Raw genomic sequence first — 22,852 nt, 5'->3', positions numbered from 1 at the left:
ACCATTGTTTTCAATGGAGCCGCCAGCAGCAGCCGCGGCTCCATTGAAAACAATGCAGAGCATGGGTCACCTTAAAAAAATGCTCGAGTTTCCCGTTGACTTCAATAGGGTTCATTACTAGAAACGAGCTCTCAAGCATTAGAAAAAGCTCGTCTCGAGTAACGAGCACCCGAGTATTTTGGTGCTCGCTCATCTCTAGTTACCAGTAATGGGTTTCATGTATAATTTTGTAGAAATCCTCCCTGACAGTCAGTCGCCCACAAGCAGTAAAAGAAATGTTCACATCTGATACATTATAAGTGAAATGCAAATTCATATCACTGCTGTTCAAGTGGGAGACAAAGTCTGGCACAGACATGAAATCCCCACCACCACCACCACCACCATCCAATTAATAGGAGGTCACCTATGTACCTGCCGTACCAGACCACATCCCTCCACATGAAGAGCATCATTACTATACATGACACTTTCCTGCCACACTGCTAGCCTAGGAGCCCACAGGTGAGCCGCAATCCTGCAGCTAGTATTCAGCATTAAACACGATGAAAGTATTTTGTGGTTAAAAGACCTCGTAGAAACAAGATATTCCTTCAATTCTTCTGAAAATGTGGTGTATTTATTCAGACAGTGCGATAGCACCAGCAATAATTTATCATGAGGTATTGACATATATGATGCTGGAATTTCGGAAATTTTGCTGTTCTTTCCCATCTACCCTGTAAAAAAATATGATCAAGCCCTGATATACTCTGCACAGCTCATGGTACGTACACCACAACATTATGAATTACTAGTAAAACCCCAAGCATATGCATTTTTGATGACTTTTTATTTTGTTCCTTTGGTGAGTCGAGATGAACAAAGATAGCAATTTTGCTATTTTTTTTTTTTAATTAGCGGCATTCACCATATGGGATACATAATATAATAGTCATTCTGAAGCTGTCAGTTCCAAGTTTGTGGGGAATTGTTTTACCTCAATTTTTTCCAATAATGAATGTTTTTTTATTAGAATAATGGTGATTTTTAGATTCATTTTTAGGGGAGGGGTTTGTACCTGAAAACATTTTTTATTCATTTTTTAAAAAAAGATTTATTTGTCCCGCAAGGGGACTTGATAATGTGATCAATCTTTTACATATTACAATGTACTACTTATATACAGTGTATTATGTGAAACCATCACTTTCTTGACTAACTGTGATGAAACTGACTACCGGAGTCCACTGTAAATGACTAACGCTGAGGCCATCAATTGGCCTCCTGCTGCCATGGAAACTGTTGGCACTCTGCAATCAGTTGGAGGGGTGCCGATGGGGTGAAGGAAGTGCCCACTCCAAATCTCATAGATGCCCCTGTTTGTATTGATAGCAGCATGTATGGGATTATATCGCTAGGATAGGAGAGACCTCCAAACCCAGCAGCGGTAGTCTGTCAGTTACAGGTGACCCTCGCTGATGATAGGACAGGCTTATCTCCTGAGCCCACATTGCATAAGCATCATTCATGTACAGCGCTTGGTACTAATACCTGGGTGGTTGCGACATACATATATGTTGCCTGTCACCAAGGTGTTAAAGTCAGCCAAACACATTAGATAAATCTTTTTACCAAACCCTCAGATTTTGACAGGATAGACTTAATCATTGATTCCTGTAGGTGATCTGGCAGTGGCCCATTTACCTCTCCCACTGGGAAAAAGAAAAATCACACTTGGGCATATAGACAATCCCTTTTATATATGTTGGATACACATATTACTATTAAAGGGGTTGTCCCACCAAATTAGGTTATCCCCTATCGACAATATATTTACTTGGTGAACATCCAACCTCTGGGACCCCTATAGGTCCCAAAGGTCCTTAAATGAAGTAAGTTGCAGTCAAGCATGTTCATTACTGCACCATTCATTTCAATGTGATTGCCAAAGATAGCCAAGTTCAAGTGTTTGGCAATCTGCCACTGAAATTAATAGGACATAGATGTTCATGCTCAAATGCTGCTCCATTCAATGGGACCTTTAGGACCCATGTTCTTGGGATTGCTGGGGGCCGTAGCAGTCGAATCCCCACTGATCAGAAAGCTGTGGATAGAGGATAACTTTATTTTGTGAGCCAACAGCTTTAATGCTTCACCTGCAGGATATTTTTGTGTACATTTTGCGAAACTGATCTAATGGTAACTGATATTTTTTCATTATTCAGTCGAATGATTCTTGTTTACTGCTTTGATTTTTGCACATTGTCTATTACTTTTTGGGAAGAAAACGTAGATCAATGTTGCAAAACAGGCCTGCATCTCTTGATTTCTCAGGCTGTATATTATTGGGTTGAACAAGGGAGTTAATATGGTGTAGAAAAGAGAGAGGATTTTGTTGATTTCCACTGAACGTTTCTGTGATGGAACCAAGTAGAGGATGAGTATTGTCCCAAAGTATATACAGACTGAGGCCAGATGTGAGCCACAAGTGGAAAAGGCCTTCTGTCTTCCTATCTCTGAGGGAATCCTAATGATGGTACAAAATATGGCCAGATAGCTTAAGATGATGAGCCCAAAAGGAAGAATTCCCATTAACATGGCATACACCAGAGTTTCCATTTCCACCAGCGAGGTATCAGATGAAGATAAATGTAAAATGGGTTCTAAGTCACAAAAAAAATGATCCACCACTATACCTGAGCCACAGAAATGTAGGTTGCATAGTGTTATGATTATTATCCACATTCCTAGGAAGCCGGAAAGCCAAGCCCAGACCACCAGATGAGCACAAGTTTGGGAATTCATGATGGAGGTGTATCTTAAGGGGTTGCAAATGGCTAAGTATCGATCAAAAGCCATTAGGGTAAGAACAAGACACTCGGTACTCCCAGAAGCAGAGTATATATAAAACTGGGTGATACAACCACTCCAGGAGATTGTGCCACCACCTCTCCACAGGATGTAGATCATATTAGGCATGATGTTGGCTGTAAAAATAACTTCACAAGAAGACAGGTTGCAGAGGAAGAAGTACATAGGAGAATGGAGCCTTGGGCTAGTGACAATCAGGCCAATAATGAGAATGTTTCCAGCCAAAATGATCAAATAGATTAGAAGACACATTAGGAGGACTATGAGCTTGCCCTGGTGCATATCTCTAAAGCCCAGAAGGACCAGTTCTGTCAGAAATGTCTGGTTCTCCCCACACATTCTCTGTCACCATCAAATTAATTGCTTTTATATTTCCTTATTCAATAAGTTAAGCTTTATGAAAAGGCGTCCTACACTAGAATCAATTGTAATGCTTCCTCAAGCCTAATAATCATATTATATACACTGCAGAGAAGAAGGAAACCACATGGCCTTCTCCTTCGGGCAATGTTTTCCTGTATGTTTTCTTCTAAGAAAAGGATCCTTCTTTAGCAGACTTCTCATACAACTTTCCTGTTTCACCCACACAAGCCCTAAATAATTAAAGCATCGCTGTCCCGCTGTCCACTCTACCAACCCTCTATTTTTAAATGATGTATACATGTCCAATATGATCAACGAAGATGCTACATACTGACTAATTCCAACATAAATGACTTTCTGTATCCAAATACATACATCATTTTAGCAAAAAGGATTGTCTAAGAGTGACGGGTTGTATTATTCTATTTGTTACTCTCCATTTTGCTCAGTCATCTTGGCAGCGATCTAGAGACTCCAATGGAGACAATCTAGAGACTTCAATGGAGAAATAGGATTTTTAACAAGTTCATTAACCACAGATATAATCATAGTTATACCGCTAGCAAAATGATTGCTCATACACTGTTTCATCAGGGCTAAATCCTGATTTATGGGAAGAGATTGAATGGACAGACAAGGCATTTAAAAGGAACTGACAAGATGGACCAGATGCACAGAAAGCTTGACTTACACAAAAAGCCAAATTATGAATTGGTGACTTATCCCAACGTACAGTAGGCTGGGTATAAGAAAGAACAACTCACAAAAATAGGGAATAGCTCAACTGAACTTGACAACCCCAATTTTTAGAATGCACTGGCCCACTGGATTCTACTGCCGAAACTTTCATGGATTTGCTAATTAACATGGATAAGTCATCATGACCTCACCAAGTCCTAGGAACAGCAGACTTTTTTGTGTTTTTTTATTGCAATGCTTCCATCTGGTTCATAAAGAAGGCTCTAGAATGGCGTATGCGTCCTATGAGAATACAAAAAATGTATTAGAAATACTTGCTGAAAAACAATTAAGACAAAAACATGCTGTGTCCAAATAGTTATCAGATGGTCAACAGGATTGGCTGAGAAGATAATACCTAAAAGTTATAAAGTTCAAACTCACATAGAAACATAACAATGATGATCACATTCTAATGTTATTGGAAACACCCAGTTTTATCAAGGATTGTTGCTATTTTCCTGACTTGGCATGTTATTTTTATAAGGCCAGAGCTCACAGTATTATAATTCCCATGATGCCTGAGTTTGGGCTAGGAGACCCACGGTTAGGCTGGAACACTTTTCATAACTCAATAGAAACAATTGATCATGGATAAAAAAAACTATAAAAATGTAGCAAATGTTAATATGACATTTTACATATTATGAAAACTTGTCCGACTATAAAGTACTTCTTAATGGGTCCCCAGTGGTGTAAAATAACTAACAGCTCCCTGCGCCCCTCTCGTACTCTGCCACTGGCTCTGGTCTCACCAGTGATATCGTCTTTATGGCTGCAGTCAGCCTGAGCAGCCTACAAACAAGCTGCTGCAGCCAATGACAGCACTCGGCAATGATCATTGAGCACTGTCATTGGTTTAAGCAACAGGCTGACTGCAGCCTGTAAACAACAGCACAGCAGAGACCAGAGAACAAAGCTGACTGTGGGGGACAAGAAGAGAGCAGTCACCATCAGTTATTTGCTATTTTACTGGGACAACTTTATATAACTAGTACAACCCCTTTAGCTACAACGTACTACAATTCTGTAAACTGAGTTATCACGATGTGCCAGTCATGTTAAAAATTGCTCTATTTGTATGATCAGCCAGAGATATCTGGGAAGAGGTAACACCATAGACATTAGATTGTTAGTGACTTCTGCCAAAAGAAGGGAACAATTAAAAATCTTCTCCATTCAAAATGTGCATCACTGATTCACTCCACACCAAGATCTTTTGGGAATCAGTTCCACCTAATGCAACTTTGATCTGCTTAAACTTACACTTTGCTCTTTATTATGGAACATGAAGAACAATCATTACTCACCCATTAAATCAACTCCTGATCCAGCATGGCTGCTCTGATGGTCCCTTCCAGTCCTTGTTTAGTTTTTCTTCAGTGATGACATCACGTACACCCATGTGATTGCTCCAGCCAATCACGAGCCTCAGTAGCCTTGAGCTGTACATGAAGCGCTACCACTGAGGTTATTGATTGTGTGGATGTATGGCATATCGTAGCTGTAGCGAATTAAATGAAGAGTGATAGAGCCACAGGGATTTTAAAGTTACACTCCATGGCTGGGCAAACAAAGATAGCCTCACTGCTTCTCTGACTACCTGATGCACGCTGTACATTAGTATGCTTCATTAGTATAAGCATGCAGTAGGCAGTCAGAGAATAAGTGCAGCCATCTTTGTTTGTCCAGTGCCAGACGGTTGTTTTAACACATGAACATTGGTTAATTTTTAGTTTGTTTTATTTAAACATATTTCCTACTGTGAGCCCGGTTTCAAACTTTCACAGACAACATAAAAAAAAAGAAAAGTCTCAGTCTTTGTGGCTTTCTTTCAGCACATTTTGAGCCAAGGCCAGAAGTGGATTTGACAGTAATGGGTAGCATAATGGAATGACTTCTCCTTTCTAGCAATGAATTATAAACTTTTTGTAGAACAGATACCCACCGTCCATGAAGTGACCTGCTGTTATATCCATCAGTGTTTAATGCAAAGTGAGACTCATCCTATTAATATAAAGAGCATGTGAAGCAGATAAGACATATGGTACAAGAACTGACAGGGACACAAACAGCAGACTTCCAGAGACATGATTATAGCGTCTACAGCCTTTATGCTGTATTTATATATGATTTGGGTGATTGGGAATTAAACACCAGAATACAATCCCCTCATAGGAATCTTCCAGGAAGAGCAATTTATTTAATTGGATGAGGAAAGACTTCAAATGTTTCTGGTGTAATTAAAGTAATAACCTCTCTCGTTAACAGAAAATAAATCATTGAATTAAAGATTATTTTATAAAATAAAGTATTTTATAAAGAATATATATAGAAATGAACCATGGCACTCCTGAATAGACAAAACCCCCTATAGTAAACGCTGTTGGCTAAAACCGCAATCTACCACTAACTCCTGTACGAATGAAATGCCAAAAGCCGATGATCCACCTAGATAGATGCTTTATTCTCCTGTGATACTACCAAAAGCACACAAATTATATGAATAAGGGTTATTTCACACGAGTGCATAAACACTGCGTTTTCACACCCGACCATATATACACTACCAATGTGAAGCATTGGTTTCCAATGCAACAGTCCACATGGGCGAATATATGCAGCGAAAAACGTAACACCATGAAAAATGGAACATATGTGACTGAAATATGTGCCGATGCATATAGAACGGTCAACAAGATTGTTCTGGAACTCTTGATGCGGCCATGTCCCTAGCCATACGAATTGATTAGCAGTTGAGAGAGCAGCAAGTGAACCATCCTTGGTATCGAGTGATCTACCCTTTGCATCTTCAGTAGAAGCCGTGGAGCATGGTGAACCCATGCAATTAGGCTTTTTGAAGCGCTGCGGAATAAGTTGGCGCTATACAAATAAAGATTATTATTATTATTATTATCTGGTGGAGTGGTGAAAAGGGGAGAAGCAGGGGGACAGAGGTTACTGTTTTTTCTGTGTCCGTAGAGGACACTTCATACAGATATGTCCTTTTCGGGGGTCTTAATCAGGGGAACTAGTTGGCCTGGAGGTTAAGCGGAAGTTCCTTATGGGTCCGCTAGTCAGCTGGATATCGCCCTTTAGGTTGGTCCTTCCTGCAGAGATTCTTATTGCTGGGAATAGTTGTCCAGTGGAATTTTTTTGGGATGGTGGAGCTGGAGTCAATTTAATCCATTATGAGGTGGCCAGACAGTTAAAACTTGATATTAGACCCTTGGACTGCACGATACCTATGTCAGCCATTGTTTCAGCTTCACTGTCCCAGAAGTGCTTACAATTTTTAGTTTAAGATGTTTATCTAAATATTAGGTTATTCTATACAGAGAAAATAATGTTGTTTGTCATGGAGTCTCTCCCTACACAGGTGCTGTTGGGTTTGCCATGGCTGGAGTTGCACAACCCAGAGGTAGACTGGGAAAAGGGAGACGTAGTTCAGGTGAATCCTTTGTGTAGACAGAATTGCATGTCAGTTAATGTCACTGCGGTACTAACTGAGAAATTAATTGAGTACATCAAGGGTTTCGCTGATGTTACCACCTCATAGGCTGGGGGATAGCACTATTCTTGTACAGCCAGACTTGTCCAAATCTTTTGTAGTTGAGGTGGGGGCTCTCTCTAGGAGTTCGGTTCTGGTAGTCTCCGATGAATTTTGTGCACCCTTTCTGCCTAAGGGGGTGGTGGTATCCGCGGTGTCTTGGGATCTTGTGGAGCTGATCCATAACACAAAAGATTTGTTGCCTGCTGGTCTGCCTAAAGAAAATTCTTTTGTTCCGCTACATTTGAGGCTTCAGGTACTCTCTGAATTACATAGTTCTGTGCTGGCAGGTCATTCAGGAAGCAACAATACTCGTAAGTTGATAAGTAGAGCTTTTTGGTGTCTGTCTTTAAGAAGTGATGTTTTTTGTTTTGTTTCTGCATGCGAGGTCTGTGCTAGAGCCAAATCGCCTTGGCATCTCCCAGCCAGGAAGTTAATGCTTCTACCAGTACCAGAAAAACTCAGAAATGATCGGTCCATGGATTTTATCATGGACTTGCCATCCTCCAAGGGAGACACAGTTAAGAGGGTGGCGGATAACAGTTAGTCTGAGCGGTTTAGCTTGCAGGTGGGTGATTTGGTCTGGTTTTCCACAAGGAATGGGTCCACGGTTTATTGGTCCTTTTAAGATCACTGAGAACATTAACCTGGGGTCCTTCAGATTCCAGATTCCCAGGTCACTAAAGATCACTGATGTGTTCCACATGTTGTTACTTAAGAAAGTGATAGACCCTGCACTTGGGTCATCACCTCCTTCGCCAGTGTTAGGTAACAGGAATCTGCAGTTCGAGGTCAACCGCATCATAGATGCTGGTCGAACTGGCTGCAGTATCTGGTGCTTTGGCAGGGGTACGGTCCTTAAGAGAGGACGTGGGCTCCAGTGGCTAATGTCAATACAGATGAGTTAGTTAGAAATGTTCATAAATGAAATCCTGATAAACTAGGACCTAAGGGTCCATAGGCCAGTCCTCAGAGGAAAGGTAATGTTGCAGCTTGTCGGTCGCAACAGCATCGTGGTATGGTGGTCTCAATGCAGGCCAAGACCTGTCACCTTGTTATGCAGGACAAGGGTTAATGCACCATGTGCAGATACTGATGGTGCTGTCTTTCTTTACTGCATAGATGCATGCTGGATTAGTCATGCCTGGGAGAAGAGTGGAGGTGTGCTTCTCTAATTGCTGTGCTAGTCCTCAGGTGTGGAGTAGCTTTATATTCTCACCCTACTTGTGCTCAGTGCTGCTTATTCCGTTCCATAGTGGAGTACTTGGAGTTTGGAGCTTGTCTCTGCTAGGTGTATTGCTACTTGCAGACAAGTTGCTGTGGGTTCCTTTTCAGTTATATTTCTGCTTTCTTTTCTGTAGTTCTTTGCTGTTCAGTTCATCTCTCCGGGGGCCTCTATAGGGACATTCAGGATGAAGACCGTGGGGTCGCCTCTATCAAGGTGATTACTCCGCTTCTAGGCAGGGACCCTTCACCCCCCCCCCCCACCACCACTAGGTTAGGGCCAGGCTTAATTGAAGGGGGATATAGCATGCGGTGGAGTATTGGGGTTTTTTTTAAGGGGGGGGGCACATAGGCAGCCACACGTTGCTATTAATGTTAATAGTGTTTTTTAACCTAACTTTTTTTTCCCTTCCTACAGTGTTGCTACAGTTTGGGATTTATCAAAATGACAAAGTCAATGGAGTTCGCCGGAGCTGGAAATCCGCATGGGATGAGTATCGGCTTGAGTTTGCCCACTGGCCTGCACCGGCCAGAGCTGTAAAAAAAACATACACATAAGCATGTCTAATGGTATTCCTAGACATTATACTGGAATTGCCCCCATAAGTATATTGAGGGTGGGAGTGAACCGTTTTGTTAAAATTTTTGGGCAGATAGGTGCAGCCATGATAGTTTGAATGGACTCAAATATTTAATTCCAAAGCCCCTACTATATTCTTTGTTGGTTTTTCGAACAACCCCAACCCTCTCTAGTTGCAGCCAGTAGTGCTTTTGGGGGTGGTTTTCCGCATGTTGTCGTTACGTTACAGCCTTCCCCACAAACTTAGCCACCCACAAAGGGAAAATGATGTGCATAATTGTCCAAATGGGCCCATATAAAAAGGCACACCTCTTTCCCTTTTAGAGCATATACGTGCTCATATCTGTCAGGAGCTTTTGAGGTCCATTTGTCTGTCTATGTGTTTGCCAACCTAGACTTGTTTCAATGCTGGCCAGCTGGGATCCCTTTGGGCCTTTTGAGCCCCCTAAGGGGTCCTCCACCAACTGCCCATGTGTTTGCTCAGATTTTTTCAAAGCCTTCCCCAACCAATGATTGTTCACATTTCTTGGATTGTGGCTGCCTTTTTTCACCAGACACATTGGCCCTGATCCTAACTCCAAGACAGGGCCGTGATAGTTAACCTTGCAGACTCTCCTGCACTTGCTGGCCTTTGGCCTGTTTGTGGTTGGTGGGCTAGCTGGAACTCTAATTTTTAACCACATTTCTCTTGTCCCCGACTAGGACCTTTACCAATATTCCTGCCAGAGACAGCCAAGATGCCTTGCAGGAGCCAGTGCGCCCAGGGACCAGCGGCCAAGAGGTGGGAGCAGCCAGGCCAGCTGCATTACAGTGCTCACCCTCTTCTGGTGGCTGTGAGGGTAAGAGAGAGAAGGTGGGGGTGAGGATGAATAGGCTAGGCCTGCGCAGGCCCAATGTGGGCAGAAGCCCTCTGCTAGGGGTTATAGTATCGCTCAGCCCAGGTATTCTCCCTGTTAGGTTTTAGCTTCCTACAGGGCAGGGGTCAGTTGGACTGGGCGGCGTTGTACTATTGCTCCTTAGAGCCCAGCTTTTGCAGGCTCCAGCCCCGCTTCATCAGACAGATGAATGTAGCTGTGGAGACTCCGTTTGATGTGTTTTTTCAGCCTGAAACTACCGAGGAGTGTTTTTGGTTGCTTACACACTGAAGTCTTTATATCCGCATGAGGATATGGAAGAGAGCCAATTATTCCCCCTGTACTTAACCTGGGCCTGCACAGGCTGGTGAAATAAGGCAGCGCTTGCCCAGGCTTTCCCCATATTTGCAGCACTTAATCTCCCTCCAAGGGGATGACTTCATGGGAGAGCGTCTCTCAGCCCTGTCTGGCAGCGGTAATTCAGACATGCGTACGCAGCGTCCCCCCTCCAAATCTGCCACAAACACAAATGGGGCAGCTCACCCGGTCGATCCAGGAAGAACCGGTGGTTCTGGAAGAGCAAGTTGGCCAGCTGAAAGCCAGAATTGCAGAACCATTGCATGAACTGATCCGGGAACATTAAAACAAAACTGCAGAAAAACCATTTACATCCTTGGGAAAAAGAACAACAAAAAGCTTTCGAAATCCTGAAAAATAAATTAATATCCCCTCCTGTCCTAGGATATCCAGATTACAATAAACTCTGGTTGCTACAATGTACAACAGAACGTCATCCAAATTTCCGATACTAATGAAGACAGACCTGTGGAAGAAAAACAGTGGATTGATCTTCGAACTCAAAGTCGCACCTTAGGAGAACTCAGTTTGTTCTTGACCCATGGTACTGGGAAATGGGAAAACAGATCCAGAGTTTCACCGGTCGTGGCAACAAAGAAAAAGACTCTTTGTAAAGAGAGGTCTCTTGAACAGAGGAACCATAGACCCTATCACTTATTCGAAGATACACCAAATCCTCATTCCACAAAGAGATGCATATCATGTATTAACAGCATACCATGACCAATCTGGGCACTTTGGTGTGTACAAAACAGAAAATATCATCTGGAGAAGATTCTACTGGGTAGGAATGGGAAGGGATATAGAGACATGGTGTTTAGAGTGTCAAACGCGCTAAAAGGAGAAATATCAAAACTGACCAAAAAGCTCCTTTACACCCTATAATGGCAAAGAAACCATTAGACCTACTTGACCTTGGCCACTTGAAGATTGAGCCTCCATTGAGCTCCACCTGAACACTTTGATGTATTTTCTCCCGTGCAACACAGCTCGTGTGACCGGGCGAGAAAACGTGAACTAGCTCTGTCTGTGATGTGTGAAAACATCCTATTGGGTGATTACACTCTGCTGCCATGTGAATGTATAAACTCCTACGTGAAAACACACCATATATGCGCCTGTGTGAAAGAGCCCTAAGGCTAATCTATAAAGAAAGAGCAAATACAAATTTTGTATTTAACAATAAAGACAACATTGTTGTATACAGCAACTTGTAAAATAGAAAAATTTCCCCCGCGCTCCTGGGTTCCAACGGAGATGAAGGACACAATGTCCATAAATAATTTTAAATGTTTTATTTTGCTACGCGTTTCTGCGGGCTTACCCGCTCTCTTCATGAGACATTGTGTCCTTCATCTCCGTTGGAACCCAGGAGCGCGGGGGAAATTTTTCTATTTTACAAGTTGTTGCATAAACAGCCGGTTACGGCTGTCAACCCCAAAGACGCTCTCCGGTGATCTGGATTCGGGACTCCAGGGAAGCTACAAGCAAACTTGGATATAAGGTGCCGGTCAATCTCCCGAACAGGAGGTTTGACCGTGCACCAGGTGAGTACAAAAAAAGTACCTCACATTTTCTTTGAAATCGTTTTGTGCGAGTAAGGCGCTGATTCCTGTTTTGTTTTATATTGTTGTATACAGACAGTATATATCATTAGAACAATTAAAACACCATATCTGCAAGTATGTATTGCAAAATAAGTATCACTTTCAACTCAAAAGCATCCAAATGAATAATGGAACCAACTGGAGACTCAATAATTCATAATGAATAAAGCTTTTTGGAGATAAAGTGCAATACATAAAAAGTACAGAAATATGTGCAAATATTTGTGACAGTATTGACAAGAATAGAAAGATACCAGTCTACTACAGACTACACTGCAATACCACATACCATATTCCTCAATACTACAGTGCAGACAAAGTAATGCATCACACCTAAAGTATAATGAGGAAGTATGCAAGGCTAGACAAGTATAGAAGGGCAGATAAGGACCTGACTACAGATGAGCAAGCACGCTCGTCCGAGCTTGATGCTCGTTCGAGCATTCAGGTGTTCCAGATGCTCGTTACTCGAGACGAGCACCACGCGGTACTCGAGTCAATTTCATTTCCTTCCCTGCATGTTTAGCACCATTTTTTAGCCAATAGACATGCAGGAAAGGCATTACCACTTCCTCCTGTGACGTGCCACCCTATCCCACCCCCCCTGCAGTGAGTGGCTGGTGAGATCAAGTGACCGCCGAGTACTTAAAGCGGTCCCGCCCGCGGTTCGCCTCAGACACACACTGGGAGAGATTAGGGAAAGTGCTGCTGAGGAGACAGGGAAAGTGGTAGTGTAGGATCCTGTCTACAAGAACCCCAATGGTCTGACCGTGTGCATAACTGTGGGGCTGGCTGGGAGCAGTTTTGCACAATTTTTTTTTTATCTCAGGCTGTGCAGGCTATTACAGCTATAGCGTTCCCAGTCTGCAGTCTATAATACAGAGTATAGAGAAAGTGCTGCTGAGATAGGGACAGTGGTAGTGTAGGATCCTGTCTACAAGAAACCCAACGGTCCTTCTTAGAGCTACCTCTGACCGTCTGAATTTTACAGGGTGTCTGATGGGAGTTGTAGTGCACAGCGTAGGGTCAACACAGCCACTTATAAATGGAAAATAATATACACACTATATAGCCTGTATTCTTTTTTTTAAAAAAAAGCTCCTTCGTTGGGCTACCTTTGACCATCTGAATTTTACAGGGTGTCTGGTGGGAGTTGTAGTGCATCACTATTGCACAGCTAGGCCTGTTTGCGGCCTTCCTTACTATTTTTATCTGCCTGGAGTTTGCGTTACAACACCGCTCTGAGTGTGAAAGTGTACTCAAATAATTCCATAATTATTGACACCGGTCTGCGTCTGCTCTATTCATAATCCACCATGCTGAGGGGTAGGGGTCGAGGACATGGACGTAAATGCGGGCGAGGACGCGGAGGTCCAAGTGAGGGTGTAGGCACAGGCCGAGTTCCTGGTCCAGGTGAATCACAGCTGGCTGCTGCGGGATTAGGAGAGAGGCAAGTTTCTGGGGTCCCCAGCTTCATATCACAATTTATCGGTCCACGTGGTAGACCTTTATTACAAACAGAGCAGTGTAAGCAGGTCCTGTCGTGGATGGCATAAATCGCATCCAGCAATGCATCGACCACCCAGTCTTCCACGCCGTCCACTGCTGCAACTCTGAATCCTCTGGCTGCTGCTCCTCCTTCCTCCCAGCCTCCTCACTCCATGAAAATGTCACATTCTGATGAGCAGGCAGACTCCCAGGAACTGTTCTCGGGTCCCTGCCTTGAGTGGGAAAAAATGGTTTCTCTCTCACCTGAGGAGTTTGTTGTGACCGATGCCCAACCTTTGGAAAGTAACCGGGGTCCGGGTGATGAGGCTGCGGACTTCCGGCAACTGTCTCAAGAGCTTTCAGTGGGTGAGGAGGACGATGATGATGAGACACAGTTGTCTATCAGTGAGGTAGCGGTAAGGGCAGTAAGTCCGAGGGAGGAGCGCACAGAGGATTCGAGAGAAGAGCAGCTGGACGATGAGGTGACTGACCCCACCTCGTTTGCTAAGCCAACTGAGGACAGGTCTTCAGGGGGGCAGGCAAGTGCAGCAGCAGGACAGGTTGGAAGAGGGGTGGCCAGGGGTAGAGGCCAGAGCGAAGAATCCCCCAACTGTTTCCTAAAGCAAACCCTCGCACCAAGCCACCGTGCAGAGGCCTAGGTGTTCAAATGTGTGGGTTTTTCAGTGAGAGCGCGAATGACCAACGAACAGTGGTGTGCAACCTGTGTCGCCCCAAGATCAGCCGGGGAGCCACCAGCATGCGCAGGCATATGATGGCCAAGCATCCCACAAGGTGGGACGAAGGCCGTTCACCGCCTCCGGGTCACACCACTGCCTCTTCCCCTGTGCCCCAACCTGCCACTCAGATCCAATCCCCCTCTCAGGACACAGGCACAAGCGTCTCCCGGCCTGCACCCACACCCTCACCTCTGCTGTCCTCGACCCAATCCAGCAATGTCTCTCAGCGCAGCGTTCAGCTGTCGCTAGCGCAAGCGTTGGAGCGAAAGCGCAAATACGCTGCCACGTACCCGCACACTCAAGCTTTAAACGTGCACATTGCCAAATTAATCAGCCTGGAGATGCTGACGTACAGGCATGTGGAAACGGAGGCTTTCAAAAACATTATGGCAGCGGCGGTCCCGCGCTACTCGGTCCACAGTCGCCACTATTTTTCCCTTTTTGCTGTCCCAGCCCTACACCAGCACGTCTCCCGCAACATCAATCGTGCCCTCACCAACGCGGTTACTGGGAAGGCCCACTTAACCAAGGACACGTGGACAAGTACTGGCAGGCAGGGCTACTATATCTCCCTGACGGCACATTGGGTGAATTTGGTGGAGGCTGGGACGGAGTCAGAGCCTGGGACCGCACACGTCCTACCCACACCCAGAATAGCGGGTCCTACCTTGGTGCTGGTATCTGCGGCGGTTTATGCCACCTCCTCTAAACCCACCCCTCCTCCTCCTCCTACGCAACCTCTACCTCTCAATTAAGAAATGTGAGCAGCACGTCGCCAGCAGACGGTGTGGCGCTGCACAGCAGCACAATGGTGGGCAAGCGTCAGCAGGCCGTGCTAAAACTAAGCAGCCTAGGTGACAGGGGGCACACGGCCCCCAAACTGTTGCACGGTCTGACAGAGCAGAACGACCTCTGGCTTTCGCCGCTGAGCCTCCAACCGGGCATGGTCGTGCATGACAACGGCCATAACCTCGTGGCGGCTCTACAGCTCGGCAGCCTCACACACATGCCATGCCTGGCCCACGTCTTCAATCTGGTGGTTCAGCGGTTTCTGAAAAACTACCCGCACTTGTTTGACCTGCTTGGCAAGGTGCGCCGCGTCTGCGCACATTTCCGCAAGTTCACCACGGCGGCTGCCACCCTGAAGACCCTGCAACATCGGTTTAATCTGCCAGAGCACCGACTGCTGTGCGACGTGCCCACACGGTGGAATTCTACGCTGCATATGTTGGCCAGGCTCTATGAGCAGCGTAGAGCAATAGTGGAATACCAACTCCAACATGGGCGGCGTAGTGGTAGTCAGCCTCCCCAATTCTTTACCAAGGAGTGAGCCTGGATGGCAGACATCTGCCAGGTCCTCAGAAACTTTGAGGAGTTTACCCAGATGGTGAGCGGTGACGCTGCAATCACTAACGTAACCATCCCGCTGCTATGCCTGCTGAGGAGTTCGCTGCAAGGCATAAAGGCCGACACTTTGCGGTTGGAACAGGAGACGGGGGATGACAGTATGTCGCTTGATAGCCAGGCCACCCTCATGTCTATAACTCAGTGCGATTTGGAGGAGGAGGAGGAGGGGGAGGTGGAGGAGGAGGGGGAAGAGACAGCTAGGCACACTGAAGAGGGTACCCATGCTGCTTGCCTCTCATCTGTTCAGCGTGTATGAGCTGTGGAGGAGGAGGATCCTGAAAGTCATCTTCCTAGTGAGGACCGCCATGTCTTGCGTACTGGCACCCTGGCACACATGACTGACTTCATGTTAGGCTACCTTTCTCGTAACCCTCGCGGTAGACGCATTCTGGCCAACACGGATTACTAGGTGTACACCCTTCTCGACCTACGGTATAAGGGGAACCTTTCCACTCTCATTCCCGAAGAGGAAAGGGGTACGAGAGTGATGCAATACCACAGGGCCCTGGTGGACAAAGTGATGCTAAACTTCCCATCTGACAGCGCTAGTAGCAGAAGGTGCAGTTCTGAGGGCCAAGTAGCAGAGGAAATGCGCAGATGAGGCAGCATGTTCAGCGCAGCCAGGGGAACATTCTCCAAGGCCTTTGCCAGCTTTATGGCTCCCCAGCAATACTGTGTCATCACTCCCCAGTCGAGGCTGAGTCGGAGGGAGCACTGTTAAAAGATGGTGAAGGAGTACATAGCCGATCGTACCACCGTCCTCCGTGATGCCTCTGCTCCATTCAACTATTGAGTGTCAAAGCTGGACACGTGGCATGAACTTGCGCTTTATGCCCTGGAGGTGCTGGCTTGCCCTGCCGCTAGCGTTTTGAAAGAGAGGGTGTTTAGTGCAGCTGGGAGAATCATCACGGATAAGCGTACCAGCCTGCTACAGAAATGTTACTGGGGTCTGCCTATACTTCTACTACAGAATTGGTACTGGGGTCTGCCTATACTTCTGCTACTGAAACGGTAATGGGTTCTGCCTATACTGCTGCTACAGAAATGTTACAGTGGTCTGCCCTTACTGCTGCTACAGAAATGCTACAGGGGTCTGCCCATACTGCTGCTACAGCCTTTTTACAGGGGTCTGCCTATACTTCTGCCACATAATTGTTACAGGGGTCTGCCTATACTGTTGCTACAGAAATATTAATGGGGTCTGGCTATACTTCTACTACAGAATTGGTGCTGAGGTCTGCCTATACTTCTGCTACTGAATTGGTACTGGGGTCTGCCTATACTTCAGCTACACAAATGTTACCGGGGTCTGCCTATACCTCTGCCACATAAACGTTACAGGGGTCTGCCTATACTTCTGCTACTGAAATGTTACTGGGGTCTGCCTCTACTTCTACTACAGAATTGGTGCTGGGGTCTGCCTATACTTCTGCTACTGAATTGGTACTGGGGTCTGCCTATACTTCAGCTACACAAATGTTACAGGGGTCTGCCTATACCTCTGCCACATAAACGTTACAGGGGTCTGCCTATACTTCTGCTACTGAAATGTTACTGGGGTTTGCCTATACCTCTGCTACTGAAATGGTACTGGGGTCTGCCCATACTGCTGCTACAGAAATGTTACAGGGGTCTGCCTTACTGCTGATACAGAAATGTTACAGGGGTCTGCCTATACTTCTGTCACATAATTGTTACTGGGGTCTGCCTATACTGCTGCTACAGAAATGTTACTGGGGTCTGCCTATACTTCTACTACAGAATTGGTGCTGGGGTCTACCTATACTTCTGCTACTGAAATGGTATTGGGGTCAGCCTATACTTCAGCTACACAAATGTTACAGGGGTCTGCCTATACTTCTGCCACATAAATGTTACAGGGGTCTGCCTATACTTCTGCTACTGAAATCTTACTGGGGTCTGTCTATACTGTTGCCACATAATTGTTGCAGGGGTCTGCCTATATTTCTGCTACAGAAATGTTACTGCGGTCTACTTATACCTTTGCTACACGAATAATACAGGGGTCTGTCTATACTATGTGTGCAATAAGTCTTCCCATCGCGGTGTTCTACCTATCTGCCACTAATACACTGACTGACTATGGCATGAATTGTGGGCCGAGGCCAACATGTATTTTCTCTCGCGTTACCCCAGTTATCCGGCGCATTGCTTTGGGCCAAACAAGAGAAGCGATACTGCACTAATGAGACGTTCACAGCTGCGGTAGCATCGGAGTCCGCTCTATGCCAGCGATTGCGGAGGGTGTGTGCAGAGGTCTATGTCCTCGGCGCAGTGAAAGTCTGCCATGTTTGGGCACTCTGATTTCTTCTTGGTTCATGTCTTGGGTTGCCTAGGACCCACCCATGCTGTGGGTGCAGAGATTTCCCATAGCAGTGTTTTACCTGTCTGGCACAAAGACACTGACTGACTTGGGTAGGGTGCAGAGTGCAGATGGCTTTCCCCTTGCGGTGTCGATGAGGTATCCGACACCTACACAGAATGAATAGTGTGTGGGTACATGGATTTTCCCATCACTATGTCAGTCGCGGCACCTTGGGTCACACAAGGTGTTTGCTGGGACCGAGCCTGACCAAGGGCCCGCTCAAATACTTCCCACACAGGCTACTGCGGGTCCTGGTAATTTTTTTCTTTGGCCTTCTAAGGCCACCTCCTCCTCCTGCTTGGGGTCAGGGGATCAGCACTGGGCATCATGTATTTTCTCTCGTGTTACCACAGTTATCTGAGAAACGCGTTTGGGCCAAAAATAGAGGAGCATTACTGCCTTAATGAGACGTTCACAGCTGTACTAGAATTGGAGCCCGCTCTATGCCTGCGATTGCTAAGGGTGTGGGCAGAGGCCTATGTCCTCAATGTAGAAAAGGAGAAGAACCGGGCAGCATTCACTAAATATCCTCTTCTTTATTAGAATCAATACATCATGAGGAAGCAAGCTTGCTTCCTCATGATGTATTGATTCTAATAAAGAAGAGGATATTTAGTGAATGCTGCCCGGTTCTTCTCCTTTTCTACATTGCTGATCAACGGTGGACCCGGGGAGTCGGGACCCTAACTGGGCTATTGCATAGTGCCTTGCACCAGCGGTGTGGCTGAATCTTTGGAGTGCTGCTGTGTTTCTTTTTTCTACTTGAGGCCTATGTCCTCGGCGCAGTGAAAGTCTGCCATGTTTGGGCACTGTGATTTCTTCAGGTTTAATAGTGTCTTTGGGTTCCTTGGACTCGCCTATGCTGTGGGTGCACACAGACTTCCCATAGCGGTGTTTTACCAGTCTGGCACAAAGTCACTGACTGGCTTGGGTAGGGTGCAGAGTGCAGATGGCTTTCCCCTTGCGATGTCGAATGAGCTATCCGACACCAACACAGAATGAATAGTGTGAGGGGACCTGGATTGCCCATTGCTATGTAACTCGCGGCACCTTGGGTAACACAGTGTGTTTGCTGGGACCGAGCCGGACCAAGGGCCTGTTCACATACTTCCCACACAGGCTACAGTGGGTCCTGGTCCTGGTTTCTTGGCCTTGTAAGGCCACCTCCTCCTCCTGCTTGGGGTCAAGGGATCAGCACTGGGCATCATGTATTTGCTGTCGTGTTACCACAGTTATCTGATACACTCGTTTGGGCCAAAGAAGAGGAGCGTTGCTGCATTAATGAGACGTTCACAGCTGTACTAGCATCGAAGTCCGCTTCATGCCCACGATTGCTGAGGGTGTGGGCTGAGGCCTATGTCCCGGGGGAACTGCAACTGCGCCAGGTTGGGCCTGTGGAACTTTTTCCTGGCTAATCCAGTCATTGAAGCGGTGAAAGAAAACGTAACTGAATTACTGAGACCTTCGCAGCTGAACTAGCATCAAAGTACGGTTCATGCCCGCGATTGCTGAGGGTGTGGGCAGAGGCCTATGTCCCGGGGGAACTGCAACTGCACCAGGTTGGGCCTGTGAAACCTTTTCCTGGCTAATCCAGTCATTGGAGTGGTGAAAGAAAACGTGACTGATTTACTGAGACCTTTGCAGCTGAACTAGCATCGAAGTCCGCTTCATGCCCGCGATTGCTGAGGGTGTGGGCTGAGGCCTATGTCCCGGGGGAACTGCAACTGCGCCAGGTTGGGCCTGTGGAACTTTTTCCTGGTTAATCCAGTGATTGGAGCGGGGAAAGAAAACGTAACTGATTTACTGAGCCCGTCGCAGCTGAACTAGCATCGAAGTCCGCTCCATGCCCACGATTGCTGAGGGTGTGGGCTGAGGCATATGTCCCGGGGGAACTGCAACTGCTCCATGTTTGGCCTGTGGAACTTTTTCCTGGCTAATCTAGTCATTGGAGCGGTGAAAGAAAACATAACTGATTTACTGAGAGCTTCGCAGCTGAACTAGCATCGTAGTCCACGTCATGCCCGCGATTGCTGAGGGTGTGGGCTGAGGCCTATGTCCCAGGGGAGCTGCAACTGTGCCAGGTTTGGCCTATGGAACTTTTTCCTGGCTAATCTAGTCATTGGAGCGGTGAAAGAAAACACAACTGATTTACTGAGACCTTCGCAGCTGAACTAGCATCGAAGTCCGCTTCATGCCCGCGATTGCTGAGATTGTGGGCTGAGGCCTATGTGCTCGGCACAGTGAAAGTCTGCCTTGTTGGGGCACATTGATTTCTTCATGTTTAATGTCTTTGGGTTCCTTGGACCCACCTATGCTGTGGGTGCACACAGACTTCCCATTGCGGTGATTTACTTCAGGCAAACCCTCATTAGCAAGGCACACCTTAGCAAAGCACCACACTACCTGCAACGAAGCACAATCACTGCCTGGGGGTCACACCGCAACCTCTTCTCCTGGGTTACATGCTGCCCAACCCCCCGCACGACCCTGCATCCACAGCGCACAAAAAAGTTTCCCTGCCCAGCCTTCAGCTGCCCTCATGCCACAAGCTCGCTTCATAGCTACACCACCCTCATGTCTATTTCTAAGTGCGTCTGCCATGTGGAGGAACCGCAGGCATACACTGCAGAGGGTTGGCAGGGCCAGGCAGCGACCCTCTTTGAAAGGGGGGGGGGAGCGATAGCCCACAATGCTGTTGAGAATCGATGATAAATTGACGTACGATCATCATTCCAATCCCGTGGCACCTCCGTCGCAAAATTGTCAGGAGCCGCAAACGTAGGCATAAAGGGGACGCAGGTGCCAGCCCAGCACTTCTATGCATCTCCACAATGCAGCAATACTCTGTGTGGGAGGCACGTGAGCGGGCCCTTGGTCAGGCTCGGTCCCAACCTCCATCTTTTGTGACCCAAGGTGCCGCGAGTTGCATAGCAATAGGAAATTTATGTGTCCCCACACACGATTCATTCTGTGTAGGTGTTAGATAGCTTAACACCGCAATGGAAAGTCTTTGAGTTCCTTGGGCTCGCCTATGCTGTCGGTGCACAAAGATGGTATTACACAAGAAGAAATCAGAGCGTCCAAACATGGCGGAGTTTTACCCCGCCAAGGACCTCGGCCCACATTTCTACCCTAGTCAGTCAGTGTATTTGTGCCAGACAGGTAAAGCAACGCAATGGGAACTCATTGTGCACTCACAGCATAGGCTAGCCCAAGAAACTCAAGTATGGTATTACACATGGGGAAATCATAGTGCCCAAACATGGCTGAGTTTCACCCTGCGAAGGGCCTCAGCCTACATTTCTGCTCTAGTCAGTCAGTGGGTTTGTGTCAGACAGGTAAAACACTGCAATGGGAAGTCTCTGTGCATCCACAGCATAGGCGAGCCCCAGGAACTTAACCCTTTCCAATACAATTTCTATCCTGGTTTTCCTAGGGGGCTTACTCTTTTTCTGCCATTATACAATGGCACTATATGCTGGCTAAAGCCAGTACTGCATGAGGTGACACATTGGATAGGCTCTGACAGCAGAGAGGCTGGCAATATACAGTAAGAGAGCCCCAACGGACGTCTTTCAACATCGGAGTTGTACAGCCTTAAATCATAATGTCTTTAGACGTCAGACAGTGGATTGGAGAGGGTTAAAGATGGTATTGCGCATAAAGAAATCACAGCGCCCGAACATGCACCCCGCCAAGGACCTCGGCCCACACCCTCAGCAATCGTGGGCATAAAGCAGACTACGATGCTAGTACAGCTGTGAACGTCTCATTTAATTATTTGCGTTTGCCTTCACCGCTTCAAAGACTGGATTATCCAGGAAGAAGTTCCACAGGCCCAACCTGGCACAGTTGCATTTCTCCCAGGACATAGGCTTCTGCCCACACCCTCAGCAATCGCAGGCATGAAGCGGACTTCGATGCTAGTACAGCTGTGAACGCCTCATTTACTTATTTGCGGTTGCTTTCACTGCTCCAAAGTCTGGATTAACCAGGAAGCAGTTCCACAGGCCCAACCTGGCACAGTTGCATTTGCCCCAGGACATAGGCCTCTGCCCACACCCTTAGCAATCGCGGGCATGAAGCGGACTTCAATGCTAGTACAGCTGTGAACGTCTCACTTAATTATTTGCGGTTGCTTTCACCGCTCCAAAGACTGGATTAACCTGAAACAAGTTTCACAGGCCCAACCTGGCGCAGTTGTATTTCCCCCAGGACATAGGCCTCAGCCCACACCCTCAGCAATCGCGGGCATGAAGCGGACTCCGATGCCAGTACAGCTGTGAAGGTTTCATTAAATCAGTTACGTTTGCTTTCACCGCTCCAAAGACTGCATTAACCAGGAAGCAGTTCCACAGGCCCAACCTGGCGCAGTTGCATTTCCCCCAGGACATAGGCCTCTGCCAACACCCTCAGCAATCACGGGCATAGAGCGGACTCCGATGCTAGTACAGCTGTGAACATCTCATTACTGCAGCAACACTCCTCTTCTTTGGCCCAAACCAGTGCTGCGGATAACTGTGGTAACAGAAGAGAAAATAAATGTTCCCCAGTGCTGATCCCCTGACCCCAAGCAGGAGGAGGAGGTGGCATTACAAGGCCAAGAAACCATGACCAGGACCCGCTATAGTCTGTGTGGGTAGTATGTGAGCGGGCCCTGGGTCAGGCTCGGTCCCAGCAAACACCTTGTGTGACCCAAGGTGCCGCG

At 46.6% G+C, this 22,852-nt stretch overlaps 1 protein-coding gene across 1 annotated transcript; it reads right to left on the bottom strand.

Moving 5' to 3' along the window:
- Positions 1–2,199: 2,199 nt before the first annotated feature.
- On the bottom strand, positions 2,200–3,192 carry LOC136610408 (olfactory receptor 11A1-like). Its single transcript, XM_066589638.1, has one exon. It carries the CDS (start codon positions 3,190–3,192, stop codon positions 2,200–2,202), a length of 993 nt encoding a protein of 330 aa, XP_066445735.1.
- Between the last annotated feature and the right edge of the window lie 19,660 nt (positions 3,193–22,852).

Source organism: Eleutherodactylus coqui, chromosome 2, assembly GCF_035609145.1.
Source record: "Eleutherodactylus coqui strain aEleCoq1 chromosome 2, aEleCoq1.hap1, whole genome shotgun sequence".
In the NCBI taxonomy this organism is placed as follows: Eukaryota; Metazoa; Chordata; class Amphibia; order Anura; family Eleutherodactylidae; genus Eleutherodactylus; species Eleutherodactylus coqui.
Note: the sequence above shows the minus strand (reverse complement) of the source record. Positions and strands in the feature narration are given on the sequence as shown.

Excerpts from the sequence above, each read along its gene's own strand:
- LOC136610408 (XM_066589638.1), bottom strand. The coding sequence starts at position 3,192 with ATGTGTGGGGAGAACCAGACATTTCTGACAGAACTGGTCCTTCTGGGC.